This window comes from Geotrypetes seraphini, chromosome 4 (assembly GCF_902459505.1).
Source record: "Geotrypetes seraphini chromosome 4, aGeoSer1.1, whole genome shotgun sequence".
NCBI lineage: Eukaryota > Metazoa > Chordata > Amphibia > Gymnophiona > Dermophiidae > Geotrypetes > Geotrypetes seraphini.
The window spans coordinates 4,966,923-4,985,557 of NC_047087.1; the positions used below are offsets into that span (position 1 = coordinate 4,966,923).

Genomic DNA, 18,635 nt, shown 5'->3' on the forward strand with positions numbered 1-18,635 from the left:
TTTCTTAATTCTTCCATCCTATGTCCCAAGTTCATGCTCCCCTCCCTCCCTCCATTCTGTGCCCCATGTTCATGCTTCCTCCTTCCCGTCTTCCTTCCTTCCATCCTTGTCCGAAGTTTGTTCTCCCTCCCTTCCTTCTGTGTCCCAACGCCACTCTGCTTCTCCCTTTCTATGCCAATGCAGTCCCTCTTAATCCCTTCCATGTTCCAATGTGCCCCTCGTTAAAACCCTCTGTTCCTCGTTCCAAATTCGTGCCTTCCGCGTTTACCTCCTTGGCTGGCTCCCTTCTCACAGCTGCACGCGGTCCACCGGTCTTCTTAAAGCTGTGATGGGCAGCTCTTGCATGCAGTCAACTGACCTGGAAGCCCTCTGAAGTTACATCGGAAGGAAGGACTTGGCCAGAAGAAGGTCCCGGAGCAGCTGTGCATGCGTTGTTGCCTACCTCTTTGTCCATGAAGCTTCCAAGAGGCTGGTAGGCCTGCTCTAAGAGGTGCAAAGGGGCTAACCAAGAGGAGTCGCAGGTTTTTTTGCCAGTTGTGACTTGCGATCGGGAGCAAGGCTGTTGGAACCGCGATAGGGAGGGAGGGGGGCTGCTGGGCTTTCAAAGGGGGGGAGAGGGTTAGTTGGGTTGCTGGACTGGCTGGAGCTGAATGGAAGGGAGACAGTTGCTGGATCTGGTCTGGGGAATGGGGGAAAGGGAAAAAGGTGCTGGGTCCATGTGGTGAGTGGAGTGGAGCTGGAGGGAAGGGAAGGGAGAGGTGCCAGAGGGGGATAGAGGTGTTGGACCTATGGGAAAGGGGTTAGAGGAAAGGGAGAGAGGTGCAGGACCTGCAGGAAGGGATAGAAGGGAAGAGAAAGGAAAAGCTGAATCCTGGGGATGAAGGAAGAGTGAGTGAAATATTGAATATAGCGGAGGGAGTGTGAGAGACACATTGGTGTAAGGGAGTAAGAGAGAGGAGAAGCTGGATACAGGGAGATATACAAAAAGAGGGGAGATGGTGAGCATGGATGGGAGCACAGGAATAGGGACAAAAAGGGGAATGCTGCATAGGGATGGTATATGGATACAGAGGGGTAATGCTAGACATAGGAGGGTATATGGACACAGAAAGAAGATGGCTGGACATGGAGGAGAATAAGAACGCAGAAGGAAGATGCTGGACAGGGGGAAGGAAGTTATTTAAGACTTCTAGGGGAATGAAAAAGCAATTAAATTACTGTAAAATGAATGGCGAATGAATTGCAAAAGAATTAGAAGGAATAGAAAAGATGTGTGATGAATTTAAATCCATGAGGAAAATTTTTTAGAGTAATTGCCTAATTATTTATTTATTGGATTGGTTAGAGTATATTATATTAAATACCACAACTAGATATAGTTAAAAAATGTAAAAAACATATAAAACAAATACATACAAACTTAGTTAAAAAAGAAAAAAATATAAAAAAGACTTTGAAAATATAGATTTAGGTAGGAAATGCATGATTGGGTGAGCCAGTGACGAGTGCTGCCACACTGAGCTATATCAGACAGGTGGCATTCTAAGATTCCCCACATGTGTTTAAGCTAAGTTTAAAAAAGGCATAATATAATTTAAAGTAGCTAATGAAGTGACTATCTAAGAGGTTTTCAAGTTTTTTGAGTGCCCAAGTGGAGTGTGAGTTTCAGGACGGGAGGGGGGGGGCGGGGGCATAGAGATATAGAGTGATATTGTGCACAGGGGGGGTGGCATAGAATGGTGAGATGATGAAGGCAGGCAGATGGGCACAGGGGAAATACTAGAAAAGGACATATAGAGAGTGTGGCGCAGTGGTTAAAGCTCCAGCCTCAGCACCCTGAGGTTGTGGGTTCAATCCCACGCTGCTCCTTGTGACACTGGGCAAGTCACTTAATCCCCCCATTGCCCCAGGTACATTAGATAGATTGTGAGCCCACCGGGACAGACAGGGAAAAATGCTTTAGTACCTGAATAAATGCATGTAAACCGTTCTGAGCTCCCATGGGAGAACGGTATAGAAAATTGAATAAATAAAAAAAAAAAAATAAGAGACATATAGAAGGGAGATGCTGAACGTGTCAAATGGTCAGAAGACCCTGGAAAGTGAATAAAGAGAAGACAAAAGAAAACAGAGACCAGTGCTTGAGACCAACATGATTTGAAGAATAAAAAGATGAGACAACAAAAGGTAGAAAAAAATAATTTTATTTTCTATTTTGTGATTAGAATATATCAGATTTGAAATATGTTTCCTGCTAGAGCTGGTGTTAGACATAACTGGGGACCGCAAAGCCCAGGCCATGCTTCTTTAGCTTCCAGATGACTTAGGGCTCTCTCTGACTGAGGGGGGGGGCAGTTGCCCTAGTTGCACTCCCCTAACACTATTCTTGTCATGTGTGACTGCAATATTCTGATAGCATGATTTTTCTGTGTAGCATTCTGTAATAATTTGGCTTATTCAGTTTTTCTCAATAGTGGAGGGGATATTTGTGAAGGGGAGGGAAAACAGGGGTTTTGTTGATCCTTGCTCTGTATTATTTGTGTTTATAAAATGACAATTGTACAGAATATTGTTTCATTTTATACTTTAATAAAGTAAGTTGAATATAAAATCTTAACTGAGGCTTGTGCGGATTGGATCAGCCAGTTTGCGGGGATGGGGCAGGGACAAATTTTTCTTTGTGTCGTTCTTTAGTTGGGAGTTGCCTGTTTCCCTGTGTTGTCTTGAGCTGATTCTGTTAGAAAAGGGCCTGGGTTCTTCTATTTGGCAGGGTCAGAAACCCAAGATTTCCCTAGCGTATGAGATTACCAGAATAAAGAGCACGTAGGGTCCTCCATTGTAGACTGGGTGAGATACTGGGATGTAACTTGAGTGATACCCTTACCTTTGCGGCGCATTTTGAATAACTTTCACAAAGCTGTCAGAGCCTGCAAGCAGTAGTGTGCGTGTGTGGGCGGAAGCTTTTCCTCTGATGCAACTTCAGGTTGCGTCAGAAGAGAAGTTTCCACCCACATACACGCTACTGTTTGCAGGCTCTGATGGCTTTGTGAAAGTTTCGCAAAACGCACTGTAAAGGTAAAGGGGAGGGAGGGAGATAGATAGATTCGAGTAGGTAGGAAGGAGGGAGGGGCCGTGCAAGGGGTGCCGAAGGGCGGTGAGGTGGTGAGAGGGAAGGGTGGTGGAGGAGAGGAACAGACGCTGAAAGGACATGGGGAAGACAGAGTGGGGAGGACGCTGAAAGGAAATGGGGAAGACAGAGTGGGGGGAAGAACACAGAAGTGCCAGACTATGGAGGGGGGGTGAAGGGAGAGGCACAGTAACAGAGCAAATTGAAGATGCAGAGAAAAGACAGACAGTGGATGGAAGGAATTGAATGAGAAGATGAAGGAAGCAGAAACAAGACAACAAAGGTAGAAAAAACAATTCTATTTATTTATTTAATTTTGCTTTAGGATAAAGTAGTATATTAGTTGTGTTGATAAAAATTTATAAACAAAGCCCTGCCAGCTGAACATCTTTCTCTAGTTGAGCAGCCAGAACTTTGATTTATAAGGAAGAAATAAGCTAAATATTGCAGTACTGAGGCTTGTATGGATGTTGCGGGGACAGGGAAGGTGGTCGTGGGGATGGGGACAAATTTTCCCCATAATTCTGACTTTTGCTAGAAGAATTATAATAAAAAGGCAAACTAGAAAACCATCTTCCAAAAGGTGACATAAATCTAAACAGATTTTAATTTCCAAACAACCTAACGAGATCATACCCTACAGTAGCTTTGGAAGAGCCATCTTTTTCATGTTTGCTGGAAAGTGGTGTAATTAGTCTCTAAGGGCAATACTTGGGAACGAGCAAAGCTCACCTCTTGTCAAACCGTGTACAGTACTCTGCTTTTGCGAAGGAATTGTTCAGAGTGCTCATAACTCACTGTAAGAATGTGAGTGGGTAAGAAGGAAGCAAAACATCAAATGATGAGGCCTGCCATTAAGAAATGTTCCAGTGAGAATCTGAAAAGAGGCTTGAAGCCACACTCCCACTGAACATAGCAAGAGTTACCAGGCATAAACAAGTTGGAACCTGGCAAGCTGTCTCTTTGGTAACTCGAAAGACAACAGAAAGGGTCCTTAGAGATGTGATTTAGCAGGTCTTAAGGGGCTGTGCTTTAAAAACGGATTTCATGCACCCCTGTGTGTTTCCATATAATATCCATCCGGGGACATAAGATGGTGTAGTGACAACCATAACTGTTAATGTCTCTGCTGTCTCTTCTCATTTGCAGTTTCCATTTTACTGGTTCGGGTTGCCTGCGATTCTGAAGGGCTGGTTTGATAGAGTTCTGACACAAGGATATGCTTACAGTTCACAGTCCATGTATGATTTGGGACACTTCCAAGTAAGCAGTTGAAAACATGATCTTAAGTTGTAAGATGATGATTGGATTGTGCATTAAAGCTTTGGCCGCAGCCTGCCATATCCCTTCCCCTAACCCCAAGAGGGCATATTTTTGGTGGTTTATCCAAAGTCTCTCAGTAAGATGCATTCTCTCCTCATTGGTGTCTTTCTGCCTTGTATTTGTTAACACTTACAAAAACACTTACAAATGCTGAACAAAATATAAATAGTCTTCTTTTTCTTTCCTGCTCAGAAACGATTCTTTAGAGTTAGGCTAGTAATCAGCCATCTCACTGCTTTCACTTTCCTAATCTTGCATTCTCTCTTTTTAAAAAAAAATTTATTGAAAAATAATGCATTTAAAAACATCTGACTTATACAATTGTATACAAAACAATACATTGATACATTATACACAATAAGTAATAAAAATTTTCAAATTTGTCAATGATGTCTGATATGCCTCAACCCTCCCATCCCACACTCCTCCCCCCCCAACCCCGGTGGAAGGATGTGTGCAAGAGATTCATAAGATATGGGAAAAAGATTATATATCAAAGATCTATGGGACTATCATTTTGAGAATTAATCCAAATTTTGTATGCACTCTAGATGCTGTTATAATTCTGTATCTGATTTCTCCAAAAAGCAGTTAATTTAGACATCTGCTGTATATATTGAACTTTAGCCAATAATACTCGTAACCCTGGTAGATCTGATTGTTTCCAGGCCGATGCCAGGACAAGTCGTCCTGTTGTCATTATTAGATGTATCCATTTCTGATGTTTCAAGGGCAGGGCATCTAGTCCCCTAGTCCAGTGTTTTTCAACCTTTTTTGGGCAAAGGCACACTTGTTTCATGAAAAAAATCACGAGGCACACCACCATTAGAAAATGTTAAAAAATTTAACTCTGTGCCTATATTGACTATATATAAAGTAATTCTCTTGAATAAGAATCAAATAAACACAAAGAAAGTATTTTATAATGCTGCCACCGCCAACAACACCGTTGGCGGCGGTGGCACTCAAGTGGCTAAAGAGCCGCAGTTTGCCAGCCTAGGGACAACACTGGAGGGTGGCCAGCTGTGCACCCCCTTGGGACGTAAACCCGGGGTGGGGCAGACCGCCCCCCCCACCCTGGTATGCCACTATCTATACCTCACTCCCTCCCTATGACCAAAAATTCTCCTTTCTTCTATTCCCCGTGTACACAACCATCTCTTTCCCTCCCTTCCTCTCTCCAAAGTCCATGCCTTCTGTGTCCAAACACTCATTCCCTCCCTTCCTCTCTCCCAAGTCCATTTCTTCTGTGTCCAAAAACGCATTCCCTCCCCCACCTCAGCATCTCTTTCCCTCCCTTCCTCTCTCCCAAGTCCATTTCTTCTGTGTCCAAAAACGCATTCCCTCCCCCACCTCAGCATCTCTTTCCCTCCCTTCCTCTCTCCCAAGTCCATGCCTTCTGTGTCCAAAAACCCATTCCCTCCCCCACCTCAGCATCTCTTTCCCTCCCTTCCTCTCTCCCAAGTCCATTTCTTCTGTGTCCAAAAACGCATTCCCTCCCCCACCTCAGCATCTCTTTCCCTCCCTTCCTCTCTCCCAAGTTCATGCCTTGTGTCCAAAACGCACTCCCTCCCCCCTTTTGTGTTCCGTGTTTGCCTCCCAGCCCATCTTTGCAACTTTCTCAGCAAAACGAAGCTCAAGCCGCGAGGCTTGTCTTCTGCTTCCTGCCTGCCCTGCCGCGCACAAATAGCCGAACGGAAGTATTCTCCGACGTCAGCGCTGACGTCGGAGGGCAGGCTTTGCTTAAGCCCTCCCTCCGACGTCAGCGCTGACATCGGGGAACGCTTGCGATCAGCTATATGTTAGCTGCAGGGCAGGCAGGAACAGAAGACGAGCCTCGCGGCTGGAGATGTATTGAACTCCGCGGGTCCCCCGTCCAGCTCTCTCCTGTCCACGTGGGGCAGACCGCCCCTCTCCCTAGACTGGTGGTACTGCCCTGATGGCGGCCCTGACCGTACCTAGTCAACAGACAGCACTCCATGATTTTAGGGATTGAAATATCTAGTACTGCCTCAATAAAAGATTACTTTGTCCCAGTAAATCTGTGCTTTAGTACAATACCACCAAATATGTTCAAAAGTACCTACTTCTGCACATCCTCTCCAACATTTATGCGATCCATTCCCATACATAACTCACAATTGTGTTGGTGTGTAGTACCAACAAAAAAACATCTTATATCCATTCTCTATCATATTACTAGCTATAGTACCATATAGAAGAGAATGCAATATTTTAGTCCATTCCTTATCAGAATAAGATTTACCTATATTCTTTTCCCAGCAACGTCTGTATTTCAAAGGGGGGTGAAGATGTTCCAATTGTGCATTATATAATCTAGTGATGCTTCCTCTCCCACTCTCTTTTATTATAGCCTTCCCCAGTTCCAACTGTTGAGCAACAACTAATTCTTTAAGAACCTCTTTCTGATAAAACTTTCAATTTGTCTATAATAGAACAGATCACTTAGTGCGAGGCCATATTCTTCTCTCAATAATTCAAAGGGGACAATTTTCCCATCATCTAACAATTGGCCTAATATTTTAAGACCCTTCTTCCCCCAAAGTTGAAAGGCCACATCAACTTCTCCTGGAGTAAATTTGGGCATATATATAATAGCTGCCCCCATAAAATAATTTTTATCTCCATAATATCGCCTATGTACCTGGATCCACAAATTGAGAGTATGTTGTATTATGGGGTTAGACTTCTTAGCTATTACAGAGAGTTGTGGGAGTTGGAGCCAAGGTATTGTCCACAATGGAAATGCACTCAATATCTCCTATTCCATACATATCCACGATTTTCCCCTATCCCATTTCTAGTTAACTAAATATCGTAATTAGGCTGCTTAATAATAGTATTGAAATTGTGATACTGCCATTCCTTCCAATTTTCTAGGTTGGTACATCATTACTCGAGAACTCTTGGAGTCTTATGCTGCCAAATAAAAGCCAATATCTTACACTCTAGTTGTAAAAAAAAAATTTTTAGATAAGGGGATGGATCGATAGGGCTGAGAAAAGGTATAACAATCTCGGGAGCACCACCATCTTTATTATTTGTACTCTACCCAGCCAAGAGATATTTAGATGTTTCCATCTCTCAATATCCTGCCAAATCACTTTCAAAAGAGGAGGATAATTAGCAGCATATAGCAATTCCACATGGTTTGTTAAATTGATCCCCCAAATATCGTAATGAATGTTGTGACTAAAAGAATAAATACTAGAAATCCATTCGCGATCTGAATCAGACAAGGTAAGATCCAAAATTTCTGATTTAGACATATTTATCCGAAATCCTGTTATCTGTCCAAAAACTGTAAGAGCTTCTACTATAGCTTTCAGCGAGGTGGAAGGATCTCGTATTGTGAAAAGAATATCATCTGCAAATAGTAGTATTTTTGTCTCTAGCCCACCACATCTTATACCTGAGATATTTAGAGTTTGTCGCACCAATTGTGCAAAAGGCTCCATAACTAGTGCAAAGAGAACAGGTGACAGAGCACAACCTTGGCAGGTCCCCCTCCCCAAAGTAAAGCATTCAGTATATCCTCCACTGATATTAAGTGAGCCAGCATGGCTTTTGCAAGGGAAGATCGTGCCAAACAAACCTACTACACTTCTTTGAAGGGATAAACAGCCAGATGGACAAAGGAGAACCCATAGACATCATTTATCTCGACTTCCAAAAGGCCTTTGACACGGTGCCCCATGAGCGGCTTCTTAGGAAGCTGTGGAGCCACGGGGTGGAAGGGGATGTACACAGATGGATTAAACACTGATTGGCAGACAGAAAGCAACGGGTCGGAGTGAAGGGCCACTACTCGGACTGGCGGAAGGTCACGAGCGGTGTTCCCCAGGGGTCGGTGCTCGGACCGCTGCTGTTCAATGTATTCATAAACGACCTAGAAGCAGGGATGAAGTGTGAAGTTATAAAATTTGCGGATGACACCAAACTCTGCAGCAGGGTTAGAACCACGGAAGAATGTGAAGACCTACAAAGGGACCTAAACAAACTGGAGGAGTGGGCAAGCAAATGGCAAATGCGCTTTAATATAGAGAAATGCAAGGTCATGCATTTAGGGAAAAAACCCCCGATGTTCAGCTACAAAATGGGGGGGTCAGTGCTAGGGGATAGTAATCTTGAAAAAGACTTGGGTGTGCTGGTAGATACTACAATGAAACCAACGGCACAATGTGCAGCGGCCTCCAAGAAAGCAAACAGAATGTTGGGTATTATTAAGAAGGGCATTACAACCAGGAAGAAGGAAGTCATCATGCCGCTGTATCGTGCGATGGTTCGACCGCATCTGGAGTACTGTGTCCAGTATTGGTCACCGTACCTCAAGAAGGACATGGCGATACTTGAAAGGGTCCAGAGAAGAGTGACGAAAATGATAACAGGTATGGAAAACCTTTCATACACAGACAGGTTGGGAAGGCTGGGGCTCTTCTCCCTTGAAAAGAGGAGACTCAGAGGAGACATGATAGAGACTTTCAAGATCATGAAGGGCATAGAGAGGGTGGAAAGGGACAGATTCTTCAGATTATTGGGAACCACAGCACCAGGGGGCACTCAGAGAAGCTGAAAGGGGACAATTTTAGAACCAATGCTAGGAAGTTCTTCTTTACACAGAGGGTGGTGGACACCTGGAATGCGCTTCCGGAGGTTGTGATAGGACAGAGTACACTACGGGGGTTCAAGGAAGGATTGGATAAATTCCAGAACGATAGGGGGATTGAAGGATACAGATAGAGGTAGAGATAGGTTTTAGACAGAGTATGGATAGAAGGATAAAAGGGATTAGAGAAGGATCACATTACAGGTCATGGGCCTGAAGGGCCGCTGCGGGTGCGGACTGCTGGGCACGTTGGACCTTGTGTCTGACCCAGCGGAGGCAACTTCTTATGTTCTTATGAGGCCAAAGGGGCCAAATATAACAATTGAAGCCAGTGTAAAAAAGTTCCAGATATCCCCGTCTTTTCTAATACTTGAAACAGATAGGGCCAACAGACCCTATCAAATGCCTTCTTGGCATCAATACCCAAAATAAGAGTCGAATCATTTCCACCACCAGCTTGGCACAATATGTGACAAACTCGGCAAATATTATCAAAAGTCTGGCGACCTCTTACAAATCCAGATTGATCATCAACTATTAGATGTGGCATATATATTTGTAGATGTTTAGCTAAAATCTTAGTAAATAATTTATAATCCACATCTACTAGTGAAATGGGTCTATAAGAGGAACAGGATATCGGATCTTTACGTGGTCTTAATATCAAAGTTATACTCGCCAAGCGCCATGAGTAGGGCAATTCCTGTCTATCTACCAAGGTGTTAAAGAATTGCAACAAAGTCGTTCAAAGTCAAAAGGGATCAAAGTCGTTTGAAATGTCTTATAAAATTTAGCAGTAAAACCATCTAATCTTGGCGATTTTCCCACCAGCATGTCTTCAATCGCCCATGTTAATTCTTCCATTGTAATGGGCAGGGAGAGTTCCTGAGTTTCCCCAGGAGTAAGACTAGGTAACTGTATAGGATCCAGACAAGCACAAATGTCATCTTTGGGACATTGCTGAAACAAGGCTGCCCTGTGAACTTCTAAAAGCTAAGTTACTCAGCATTTCATATTCTGCTCTTTTCACTGGTTTTCAGCATTATATCTGCTTAATTTCTCTTCTCCTCCATGTTTCTTACTAAAAAAAAATATAAAAAAGCACAAAAAAATAAATCCTTCTCTTTCCTCTGTTAAATCTTATTTCCTCTTCCTGCATTTTTGTTTAAAATACTGTGTTTTAGGTGGTATAGAGCCTATATTTCTGGTGCCTGTGGCTCAGGGTGACTAAAGTAGGGAAAATCCTGTTATAAATCCTGTGTTTTAGGGTAGCACTGATAGAACCTGCAGTTTTGTTTAAAATACTGTGTTTTAGGTGGTATAGAGCCTATATTTCTAACTCACTAGTTTTTAGCCATTGTGTCTGATTAGGTGGAGAAGGGAGGGGCTCTGTTTTACTTCTAAGGTTAATTGCATTATCTTTGGGACATTGCTGAAACAAGGCTGCCCTGTGAACTTCTAAAAGCTAAGTTACTCAGCATTTCATATTCTGCTCTTTTCACTGGTTTTCAGCATTATATCTGCTTAATTTCTCTTCTCCTCCCTGTTTCTTACTAAAAAAAATATAAAAAAGCACAAAAAAATAAATCCTTCTCTTTCCTCTGTTAAATCTTATTTCCTCTTCCTGCATTTTTGTTTAAAATACTGTGTTTTAGGTGGTATAAAGCCTATATTTCTGGTGCCTGTGGCTCAGGGTGACTAAAGTAGGGAAAATCTGTTATAGGGTAGCACTGATAGAACCTGCAGTTTTGTTTAAAATACTGTGTTTTAGGTGGTATAGAGCCTATATTTCTGACTCGCTAGTTTTTAGCCATTGTGTCTGATTAGGTGGAGAAGGGAGGGGCTCTGTTTTACTTCTAAGGTTAATTGCATTATCTTTGGGACATTGCTGTGAACAAGGCTGCCCTGTAAACATCTAAAAGCTAAGTTACTCAGCATTTCATATTCTGCTCTTTTGACTGGTTTTCAGCATTATATCTGCTTAATTTCTCTTCTCCTCTCTGTTTCTTACTAAAAAAATATAAAAAAGCACAAAAAATAAATCCTTCTCTTTCCTCTGTTAAATCTTATTTCCTCTTCCTGCATTTTTGTTTAAAATACTGTGTTTTAGGTGGTATAGAGCCTATATTTCTGGTGCCTGTGGCTCAGGGTGACTAAAGTAGGGAAAATCTGTTATAAATCCTGTGTTTTAGGGTAGCACTGATAGAACCTGCAGTTTTGTTTAGGTGGTATAGAGCCTATATTTCTGCCTTACTTGTAGTCTTACTTATAGTCCCACCAACCCCAGGGACCACTATTCATATATAGAGACCCATATAATCAGGACTACTCAAATCAAGTCACTTCACAACCAATCAAGATGACCTTTATTTTATGCAATCACTGTGGTGCTTTAATTCCAAGACATACTATTTGGAGGCTTAAGGCTTGCCCCATCTGTCTTCAACTTGCCAGTATTAAGGAGGAGCTCTACAAACTTAAACAGGAATTGAATACAATTAAAGCAGCTTCCATCACTCCACAAAATCATACCAACTTACCACCTCTACCTCAAAGAATAAAACAGCCCAGGAATAAATGGGTCACAGTAGGCTCAGGAAGACTGCGACATATAACACAGAAACATACACCTTCACTAATATTACCTCTACAGAATTCCTTCGCTCCACTAGTGCACTGCGATACTCAGGAAAACAGAAGGGAGGTGGGACTTGAACCAATGAAGGAAACTCAAGAGAACAAGAGCACCCTAAGTACAAATAAAAAAGCCAAAAACAGAAAACTATTACTGTTGGGGGATTCCATCATCAGAGGCATTAACCTTAGAACACAGGGCGAGGAGACCAAAATAGTGAAATGTCTTCCAGGATCCTCAGCTACCAGGAGTTCCAGGCAAATACTGACTATAATTAAGGAAGAAACTAAGGATTTTAACACTGATGTTGTTATCCATCTGGGAACAAATGACCTGGCCAACAACTCCACACTTGCAGCACAGAAAGCTTTTCGGGAGCTTGGTGAGGGCGTGAAACCTTTTGTAAAGACTTTAGCTTTTTCTGAAATACTGCCTGCATATGGAAAAGGAGAGCAAAGAGTGAAAAACACAGAGGACTTTAATAGATGGCTCAGAGCCTGGTGTCATCAAGAAGACTTCAGGTACATAGGAGGATGGGGAAATACATGGAAGGACAAGAAGCTATATTGCACTGATGGGCTACATATTACTACAGCAGGAAAAAGAAACCTTGCAGAGAAATTTAGACAATATTTTTCTAGGCATTTAAACTAGAAGGTGGGGGTGGTGTATGTACGAAGCACAATTATAGAGACCACCCCCGGCAAAAGAAAAGATGTGATAGTAGTAAAGGCTGCAACATAAGCAATATCAGCAACTCATTTCTTAGTATTGCAACGGAAAGTGAAACGACACAAAAATCCATACGAAAAAGGAGATTATCGCTGAAAAATAACTGGAAAGCGATGACCACAAATGCTCGCAGTCTAAGCAACAAAGTTCATGATCTGCAAGCCCTGATATTAGAGGCAGATCTAGATATTGTTGCTATCACAGAGACATGGTTCAGTGAATCACATGGATGGGATGCAAACATACCGGGATATAATCTTTTTAGGAAGGACAGAGATGGTCATAAAGGTGGAGGAGTAGCTCTCTATGTAAAGATCAATATCCAAGCGACCGAAATGCAAGGGACCTGGGGAGAGGAAGAAGCGATATGGATTGCTCTGAAAAGAGAAGATGGAACTTCTATCTACGTGGGTGTAGTCTACAGACCTCCGACTCAATCGCAGCAAATTGATAAGGATCTGATTGTGGATATCCAAAAGTTTGGAAGGAAAGAGGAAGTTCTGCTGTTGGGAGATTTCAACCTGCCGGATGCGGACTGGAATGTTCCGTCTGCGGAATCGGAAAGAAGTAGGGAGATTGTGGATGCCTTTCAAGAGGCTCTGCTCAGACAAATGGTGACGGAACCCACAAGGGAAAAAGCGATATTGGATCTGGTCCTCACAAATGGAGAGAGTATCTCTAATGTTCGAGTGGGTGCTCACCTGGGTAGTAGCGATCATCAAACGGTTTGGTTTGATATAACGGCTAAAGTGGAGAGCGGCCGCACGATACTTAAAGTCCTAGATTTCAAACGTACGGAGTTTAATGCAATGGGAAAGTACCTGAAGAAAGAGCTGTTAGGATGGGAGGACATAAGAGAAGTGGAAAGACAGTGGTCTAAGCTGAAAGGAGCGATAAAAATGGCTACGGACCTTTATGTGAAGAAAATCAATAAAAACAAGAGAAAAAGGAAGCCGATATGGTTCTCCAACCTAGTGGCTGAGAAAATAAAGGCGAAAGAGTTGGCGTTCATGAAATATAAAAAAACCCAAGAAGAGGAGAGCAGAAAGGACTACAGGGTGAAACTGAAAGAAGCCAAGAGAGAGATACGTTTGGCGAAGGCACAGGCGGAAGAACAAATGGCTAAAAATGTAAAAAAGGGAGATAAAAATTTTTTCAGATATATTAGTGAAAGGAGGAAGATAAAAAATGGAATTGCTAGGCTAAAAGATGCTGGGAACCAATATGTGGAGAGTGATGAGGAGAAAGCAAATGTGCTAAACAAATATTTCTGTTCTGTGTTCACAGAAGAAAATCCTGGAGAAGGACCGAGATTGTCTGGCAAAGTTACACAAGAAAATGGAGTAGATTCTGTGCCGTTCACGGAGGAGGGTGTTTATGAGCAACTTGAAAAACTGAAGGTGAACAAAGCGATGGGACCAGACGGGATCCATCCCAGGATACTAAGGGAGCGCAGAGAGGTTCTGGCGAGTCCTATTAAAGACTTGTTCAACAAATCTCTGGAGACGGGAGTGATTCCTGGGGATTGGAGGAGAGCGGATGTGGTCCCTATTCATAAAAGTGGTCACAGGGATGAAGCAGGAAACTACAGGCTGGTGAGCCTCACTTCAGTTGTTGGAAAAATAATGAAAGTGTTGCTGAAAGAAAGGATAGTGTATTTCCTTGAATCTAATGGGTTACAGGATCCGAGGCAACATGGCTTTACAAAAGGTAAATCGTGCCAAACGAACCTGATTGAATTTTTTGATTGGGTGACCAGAGAGATGGATCGAGGACATATGCTAGATGTAATTTACTTGGATTTCAGCAAAGCCTTTGATACAGTTCCTCATAGGAGGCTTTTCAACAAACTTGAAGGGCTGAAGTTAGGACCCAGAGTGGTGAACTGGGTCAGAAACTGGCTGTCGGACAGACGCCAGAGGGTGGTGGTTAATGGAAGTCGCTCGAAGGAAGGAAAGGTGACTAGTGGAGTCCCTCAGGGTTCGGTGCTGGGGCCAATCCTGTTCAATATGTATGTAAGTGACATTGCTGAAGGGTTAGAAGGAAAAGTGTGTCTTTTTGCAGATGATACCAAGATTTGTAACAGAGTAGACACCGAAGAGGGAGTGGAGAATATGAAAAAGGATCTGCAAAAGTTAGAGGAATGGTCTAATGCCTGGCAACTAAAATTCAATGCAAAGAAATGCAGAGTAATGCATTTGGGGATTAATAATAGGAAGGAACCGTATATGCTTGGAGGAGAGAAGCTGATATGCACGGACGGGGAGAGGGACCTTGGGGTGATAGTGTCCGAAGATCTAAAGGCGAAAAAACAGTGTGACAAGGCAGTGGCTGCTGCCAGAAGGATTCTGGGCTGTATAAAGAGAGGCGTAGTCAGTAGAAGGAAGAAGGTGTTGATGCCCCTGTACAGGTCATTGGTGAGGCCCCACTTGGAGTATTGTGTTCAGTTTTGGAGACCGTATCTGGCGAAAGACGTAAGAAGACTTGAGGCAGTCCAGAGGAGGGCGACGAAAATGATAGGAGGCTTGCGCCAGAAGACGTATGAGGAGAGACTGGAAGCCCTGAATATGTATACCCTAGAGGAAAGGAGAGACAGGGGAGATATGATTCAGACGTTCAAATACTTAAAGGGTATTAACGTAGAACAAAATCTTTTCCAGAGAAAGGAAAATGGTAAAACCAGAGGACATAATTTGAGGTTGAGGGGTGGTAGATTCAGGGGCAATGTTAGGAAATTCTACTTTACGGAGAGGGTGGTGGATGCCTGGAATGCGCTCCCGAGAGAGGTGGTGGAGAGTAAAACTGTGACTGAGTTCAAAGAATCGTGGGATGAACACAGAAGATTTAGAATCAGAAAATAATATTAAAGATTGAACTAGGCCAGTTACTGGGCAGACTTGTACGGTCTGCGTCTATGTATGGCCGTTTGGAGGAGGATGGGCAGGGGAGGGCTTCAATGGCTGGGAGGGTGTAGATGGGCTGGAGTAAGTCTTAACAGAGATTTCGGCAGTTGGAACCCAAGCACAGTACCGGGTAAAGCTTTAGATTCTCGTCCAGAAATAGCTAAGAAGAAAAAAAAAAAAATTTTAAATTGAATCAGGTTGGGCAGACTGGATGGACCATTCGGGTCTTTATCTGCCGTCATCTACTATGTTACTATGTTACTATGTTATGTCAGCTTCTTCCACTATATGTTCAGGTTGGTATAATTGTTGATAAAAAAATTTTTTTTTACATTCTTTATTCATTTTTAAGCTTTCATCAAGTGTACAAAATTCATATTAACAATTTTAAATAGACCACTTGAACATCTTATCATTATACTTTATAAACATAAAAGCAACCCTCCCCCCACCCTCCCTCTAAGCCCATTATTAATTGTAAGATCATAAACTCTCCCCCCTCCCAACCCTAAGTGGTGTATAATTAATAGAAAAATGGCATTTAATCATGACAAAAAGATGTTAATGGCTCCCATATTTTTATAAAATTTTTATAATTTCCATTCTGTACCGCCAGTGATCTTTCCATTCTATATAGGTGACACAACGAATTCCACCAGAAATTAAAATTAAGTCTACTGTGGTCTTTCCAATTCTTAGTAATATGTTGGATGGCAACTCCTGTCATAATCAATAAAAGTTTATTGTTACACGATGCAGTGGCGTACCTAGGGTATGTGGCACCCGGGGCCCATCATTTTTTGACACCCCCCCCCCCCCATGTAAAAAAAATTTTTTTTTTTTTTTTTTTTTTGCAATAACCATGAAATGGAATAAATGGTCAGAATAGAAACAGGCAGTGAAAATTTTCTTTTATTGAACCTCATATATGTAACCATTATTCCATATGGAGTAGTTGCAGGTGATGCTTGGGACAGTTCTGATTGTGTTAGTTCGGTTTTATGTGTTTTTTGAATAGAAGGGTTTTTATTTCTTTTTGAAGGTTTTGCAGTCTGTGGTTGATATCAATTGGTTGTAGAGTTGGGGGTCGAGTGTTGCAGCTCGAATGGCTAGGAGGTTGTCGAACAGTTTTTTTCTTTTGACGTTTTTGGTTGGAGGGTGTGTGAATGGTGCACAAGTTCTCCTATGTCTGTTTGAAGTGGATTGAATTATTTAGCTGAAGAAATTAGTTACCCCCCATTCCACACACATTAATTCTCTTCCATTTTTGTTCCCATTATAAAAAACACATTGACACGCTGCCACCATCACCACTAGGAACACCTCACTGGGTAGGCCAGCTATGCTATAAACTTTATAAAACACATTATTATATTTTCTTATAAAGCACATATTTTAACTGACCTCTCTGACATCCTCAGCCTTTCCATTCACAAAAATAGAAGGAAGAAAAGTTCCCATTTCCTGCTGTCTCATGTCCCCGGCCTATACAATATTTTTTTTCTGCAGACCCTTCAAAAGTCTGACCAAATCCTCGTTTCACTTGCATTATAAAGTACTGAGGATGCCATCTCTCCCCAATCCCAGGTCCTAAAGTCTAAGACAGTAGCGCAAACTAATGCTGCCAGATACAGGAAAAAAAAATTTTGATTCGATTCAGCCCTATTGAATTGGTTTTTCAATTCGATTTTCCTGCCCAGTTGGGTGATTTTTTTCAAAACTCCTGGTGGGTTTTATAGCTTTTTCACCCCCTTTGGCTTCTCCTAACCACACTGGCGCTGTGGTGTAAATAAAATAAAGAAACAAAAAGGACTTTTCCTCTTTCTGTTAAATCCTAGCTCACGTTTGCAGTCCAACACCAGCTCTGGCAGGATACACATTTCAAATCTGACATGTTATAATCACAAAACAGAAAATAAAATTAATTTTTCTACCTTTTGTTGTCTGGTTATATTTCAAATTTTGTTGGTCCAAGGCTCTGGTTTTCTTCTGATAACTTGCTTGCCAGGGTCTCCTTCTTTCTGCATGCTAACCATCCATCTGCCAACTCTGTCCTCCCTTTCCATTTCCCTTCCCTTCCCAGGAAGTCTGGTATCTTTCCTTTTTTTCATCTCCCTCCACAGATCCACCTTTTCTTAAATACCCTTTCATCCGGCATCTCTCCCTCCTTCCCCACCATCCCAGAGTCCACCATCTCTCCGTTTCTTTTCCTAATTACCCTCCTATCCAGTATCTCTATCCCTCCTCCACACCATCCCTTGTGTCCAATTTCTCTCCCTTTCTGTTCCTTCCCTCCCTAAATCCCATGGTCCATCATCTCTCTCCCTCTCCTCTATTTTCAGACCCATTATTTCTTCCCCCCCAAAGTTTGGCATATGCACGTCTCTTTGAACACCCCCTTCCCTCCGTGTACTTCTAAACCAGGGTCCCCCCAAAGGCCTGCCCCCCTTGAAGGCCTGCACCCCCCTTGAAGGCCTGTCCCCCCCTTGAAGGCCTGTCCCCCCCCCTTGTAGGCCTGTCCCCCCCCTTGTAGGCCTGTCCCCCCCTTGTAGGCCTGTCCCCCCCTTGAAGGCCTGCCTGCCTTTCCCCCCTTGAAGGCCTGCACCCCCTTGAAGGTCTGCACCCCCCCAAAGGCCTACACCCCCCCCCCGAAGGCCTGCACCCCCCTGAAGGCCTGCCTGCCCCCCTTGAAGGCCTGCACCCCCCCCCCGAAGGCCTGTCCCCCCTTGAAGGCCTGCCTGCCTGCCTGTCACCCCCTCCCCCTTGAAAGCCTGCTTGCCTGCCCGCCCGCCCCACCCTGAAGGCCTGATGCCCCGACCCACCCCGAAGGACCGCTCGCCCCCCTGGCCTCCCCGCACCACCTATGAACAGCCGCAGCAGGATCGCGAAGTCAGCGTCAGCGATCTCAGCGCTGCTTCCTGCGCCACGGTCCCGCCCCTCCTCTGACGTCAGAGGTGGGGCGGGATCGCGGCGCAGGAAGCAGCGCAGGGATGCTGACGCTGACTTCGCGATCCTGCTGCGGCTGTTCATAGGTGGTGCGGGGAGGCCAGGGGGGCGAGCGGTCCTTCGGGGTGGGTCGGGGCATCAGGCCTTCAGGGTGGGGCGGGATCGCGGCGCAGGAAGCAGCGCAGGGATGCTGACGCTGACTTCGCGATCCTGCTGCGGGCTGCTTCACAGATGGTGCAGGAAGGTCAGTGGGGCGAGCGGTCCTTCGGGGGTGGCGGGGGACTGAACGGCAAGGCCGGGAACACCCCCTTAGGGCTGGTACCCGGGGCGGCCCGCCCCCCC

At 43.7% G+C, this 18,635-nt stretch overlaps 1 protein-coding gene across 1 annotated transcript in view; it reads left to right on the forward strand.

Moving 5' to 3' along the window:
- NQO1 (NAD(P)H quinone dehydrogenase 1) overlaps positions 1-18,635 on the forward strand; it is a 47,919-nt gene that overhangs the window by 5,619 nt on the left and 23,665 nt on the right. Inside the window, exon 4 of the mRNA XM_033940044.1 lies at positions 4,277-4,390. Within this exon, the coding sequence (XP_033795935.1) occupies positions 4,277-4,390 (114 nt within the window). The remainder of the gene's footprint in view (positions 1-4,276; positions 4,391-18,635) is intronic.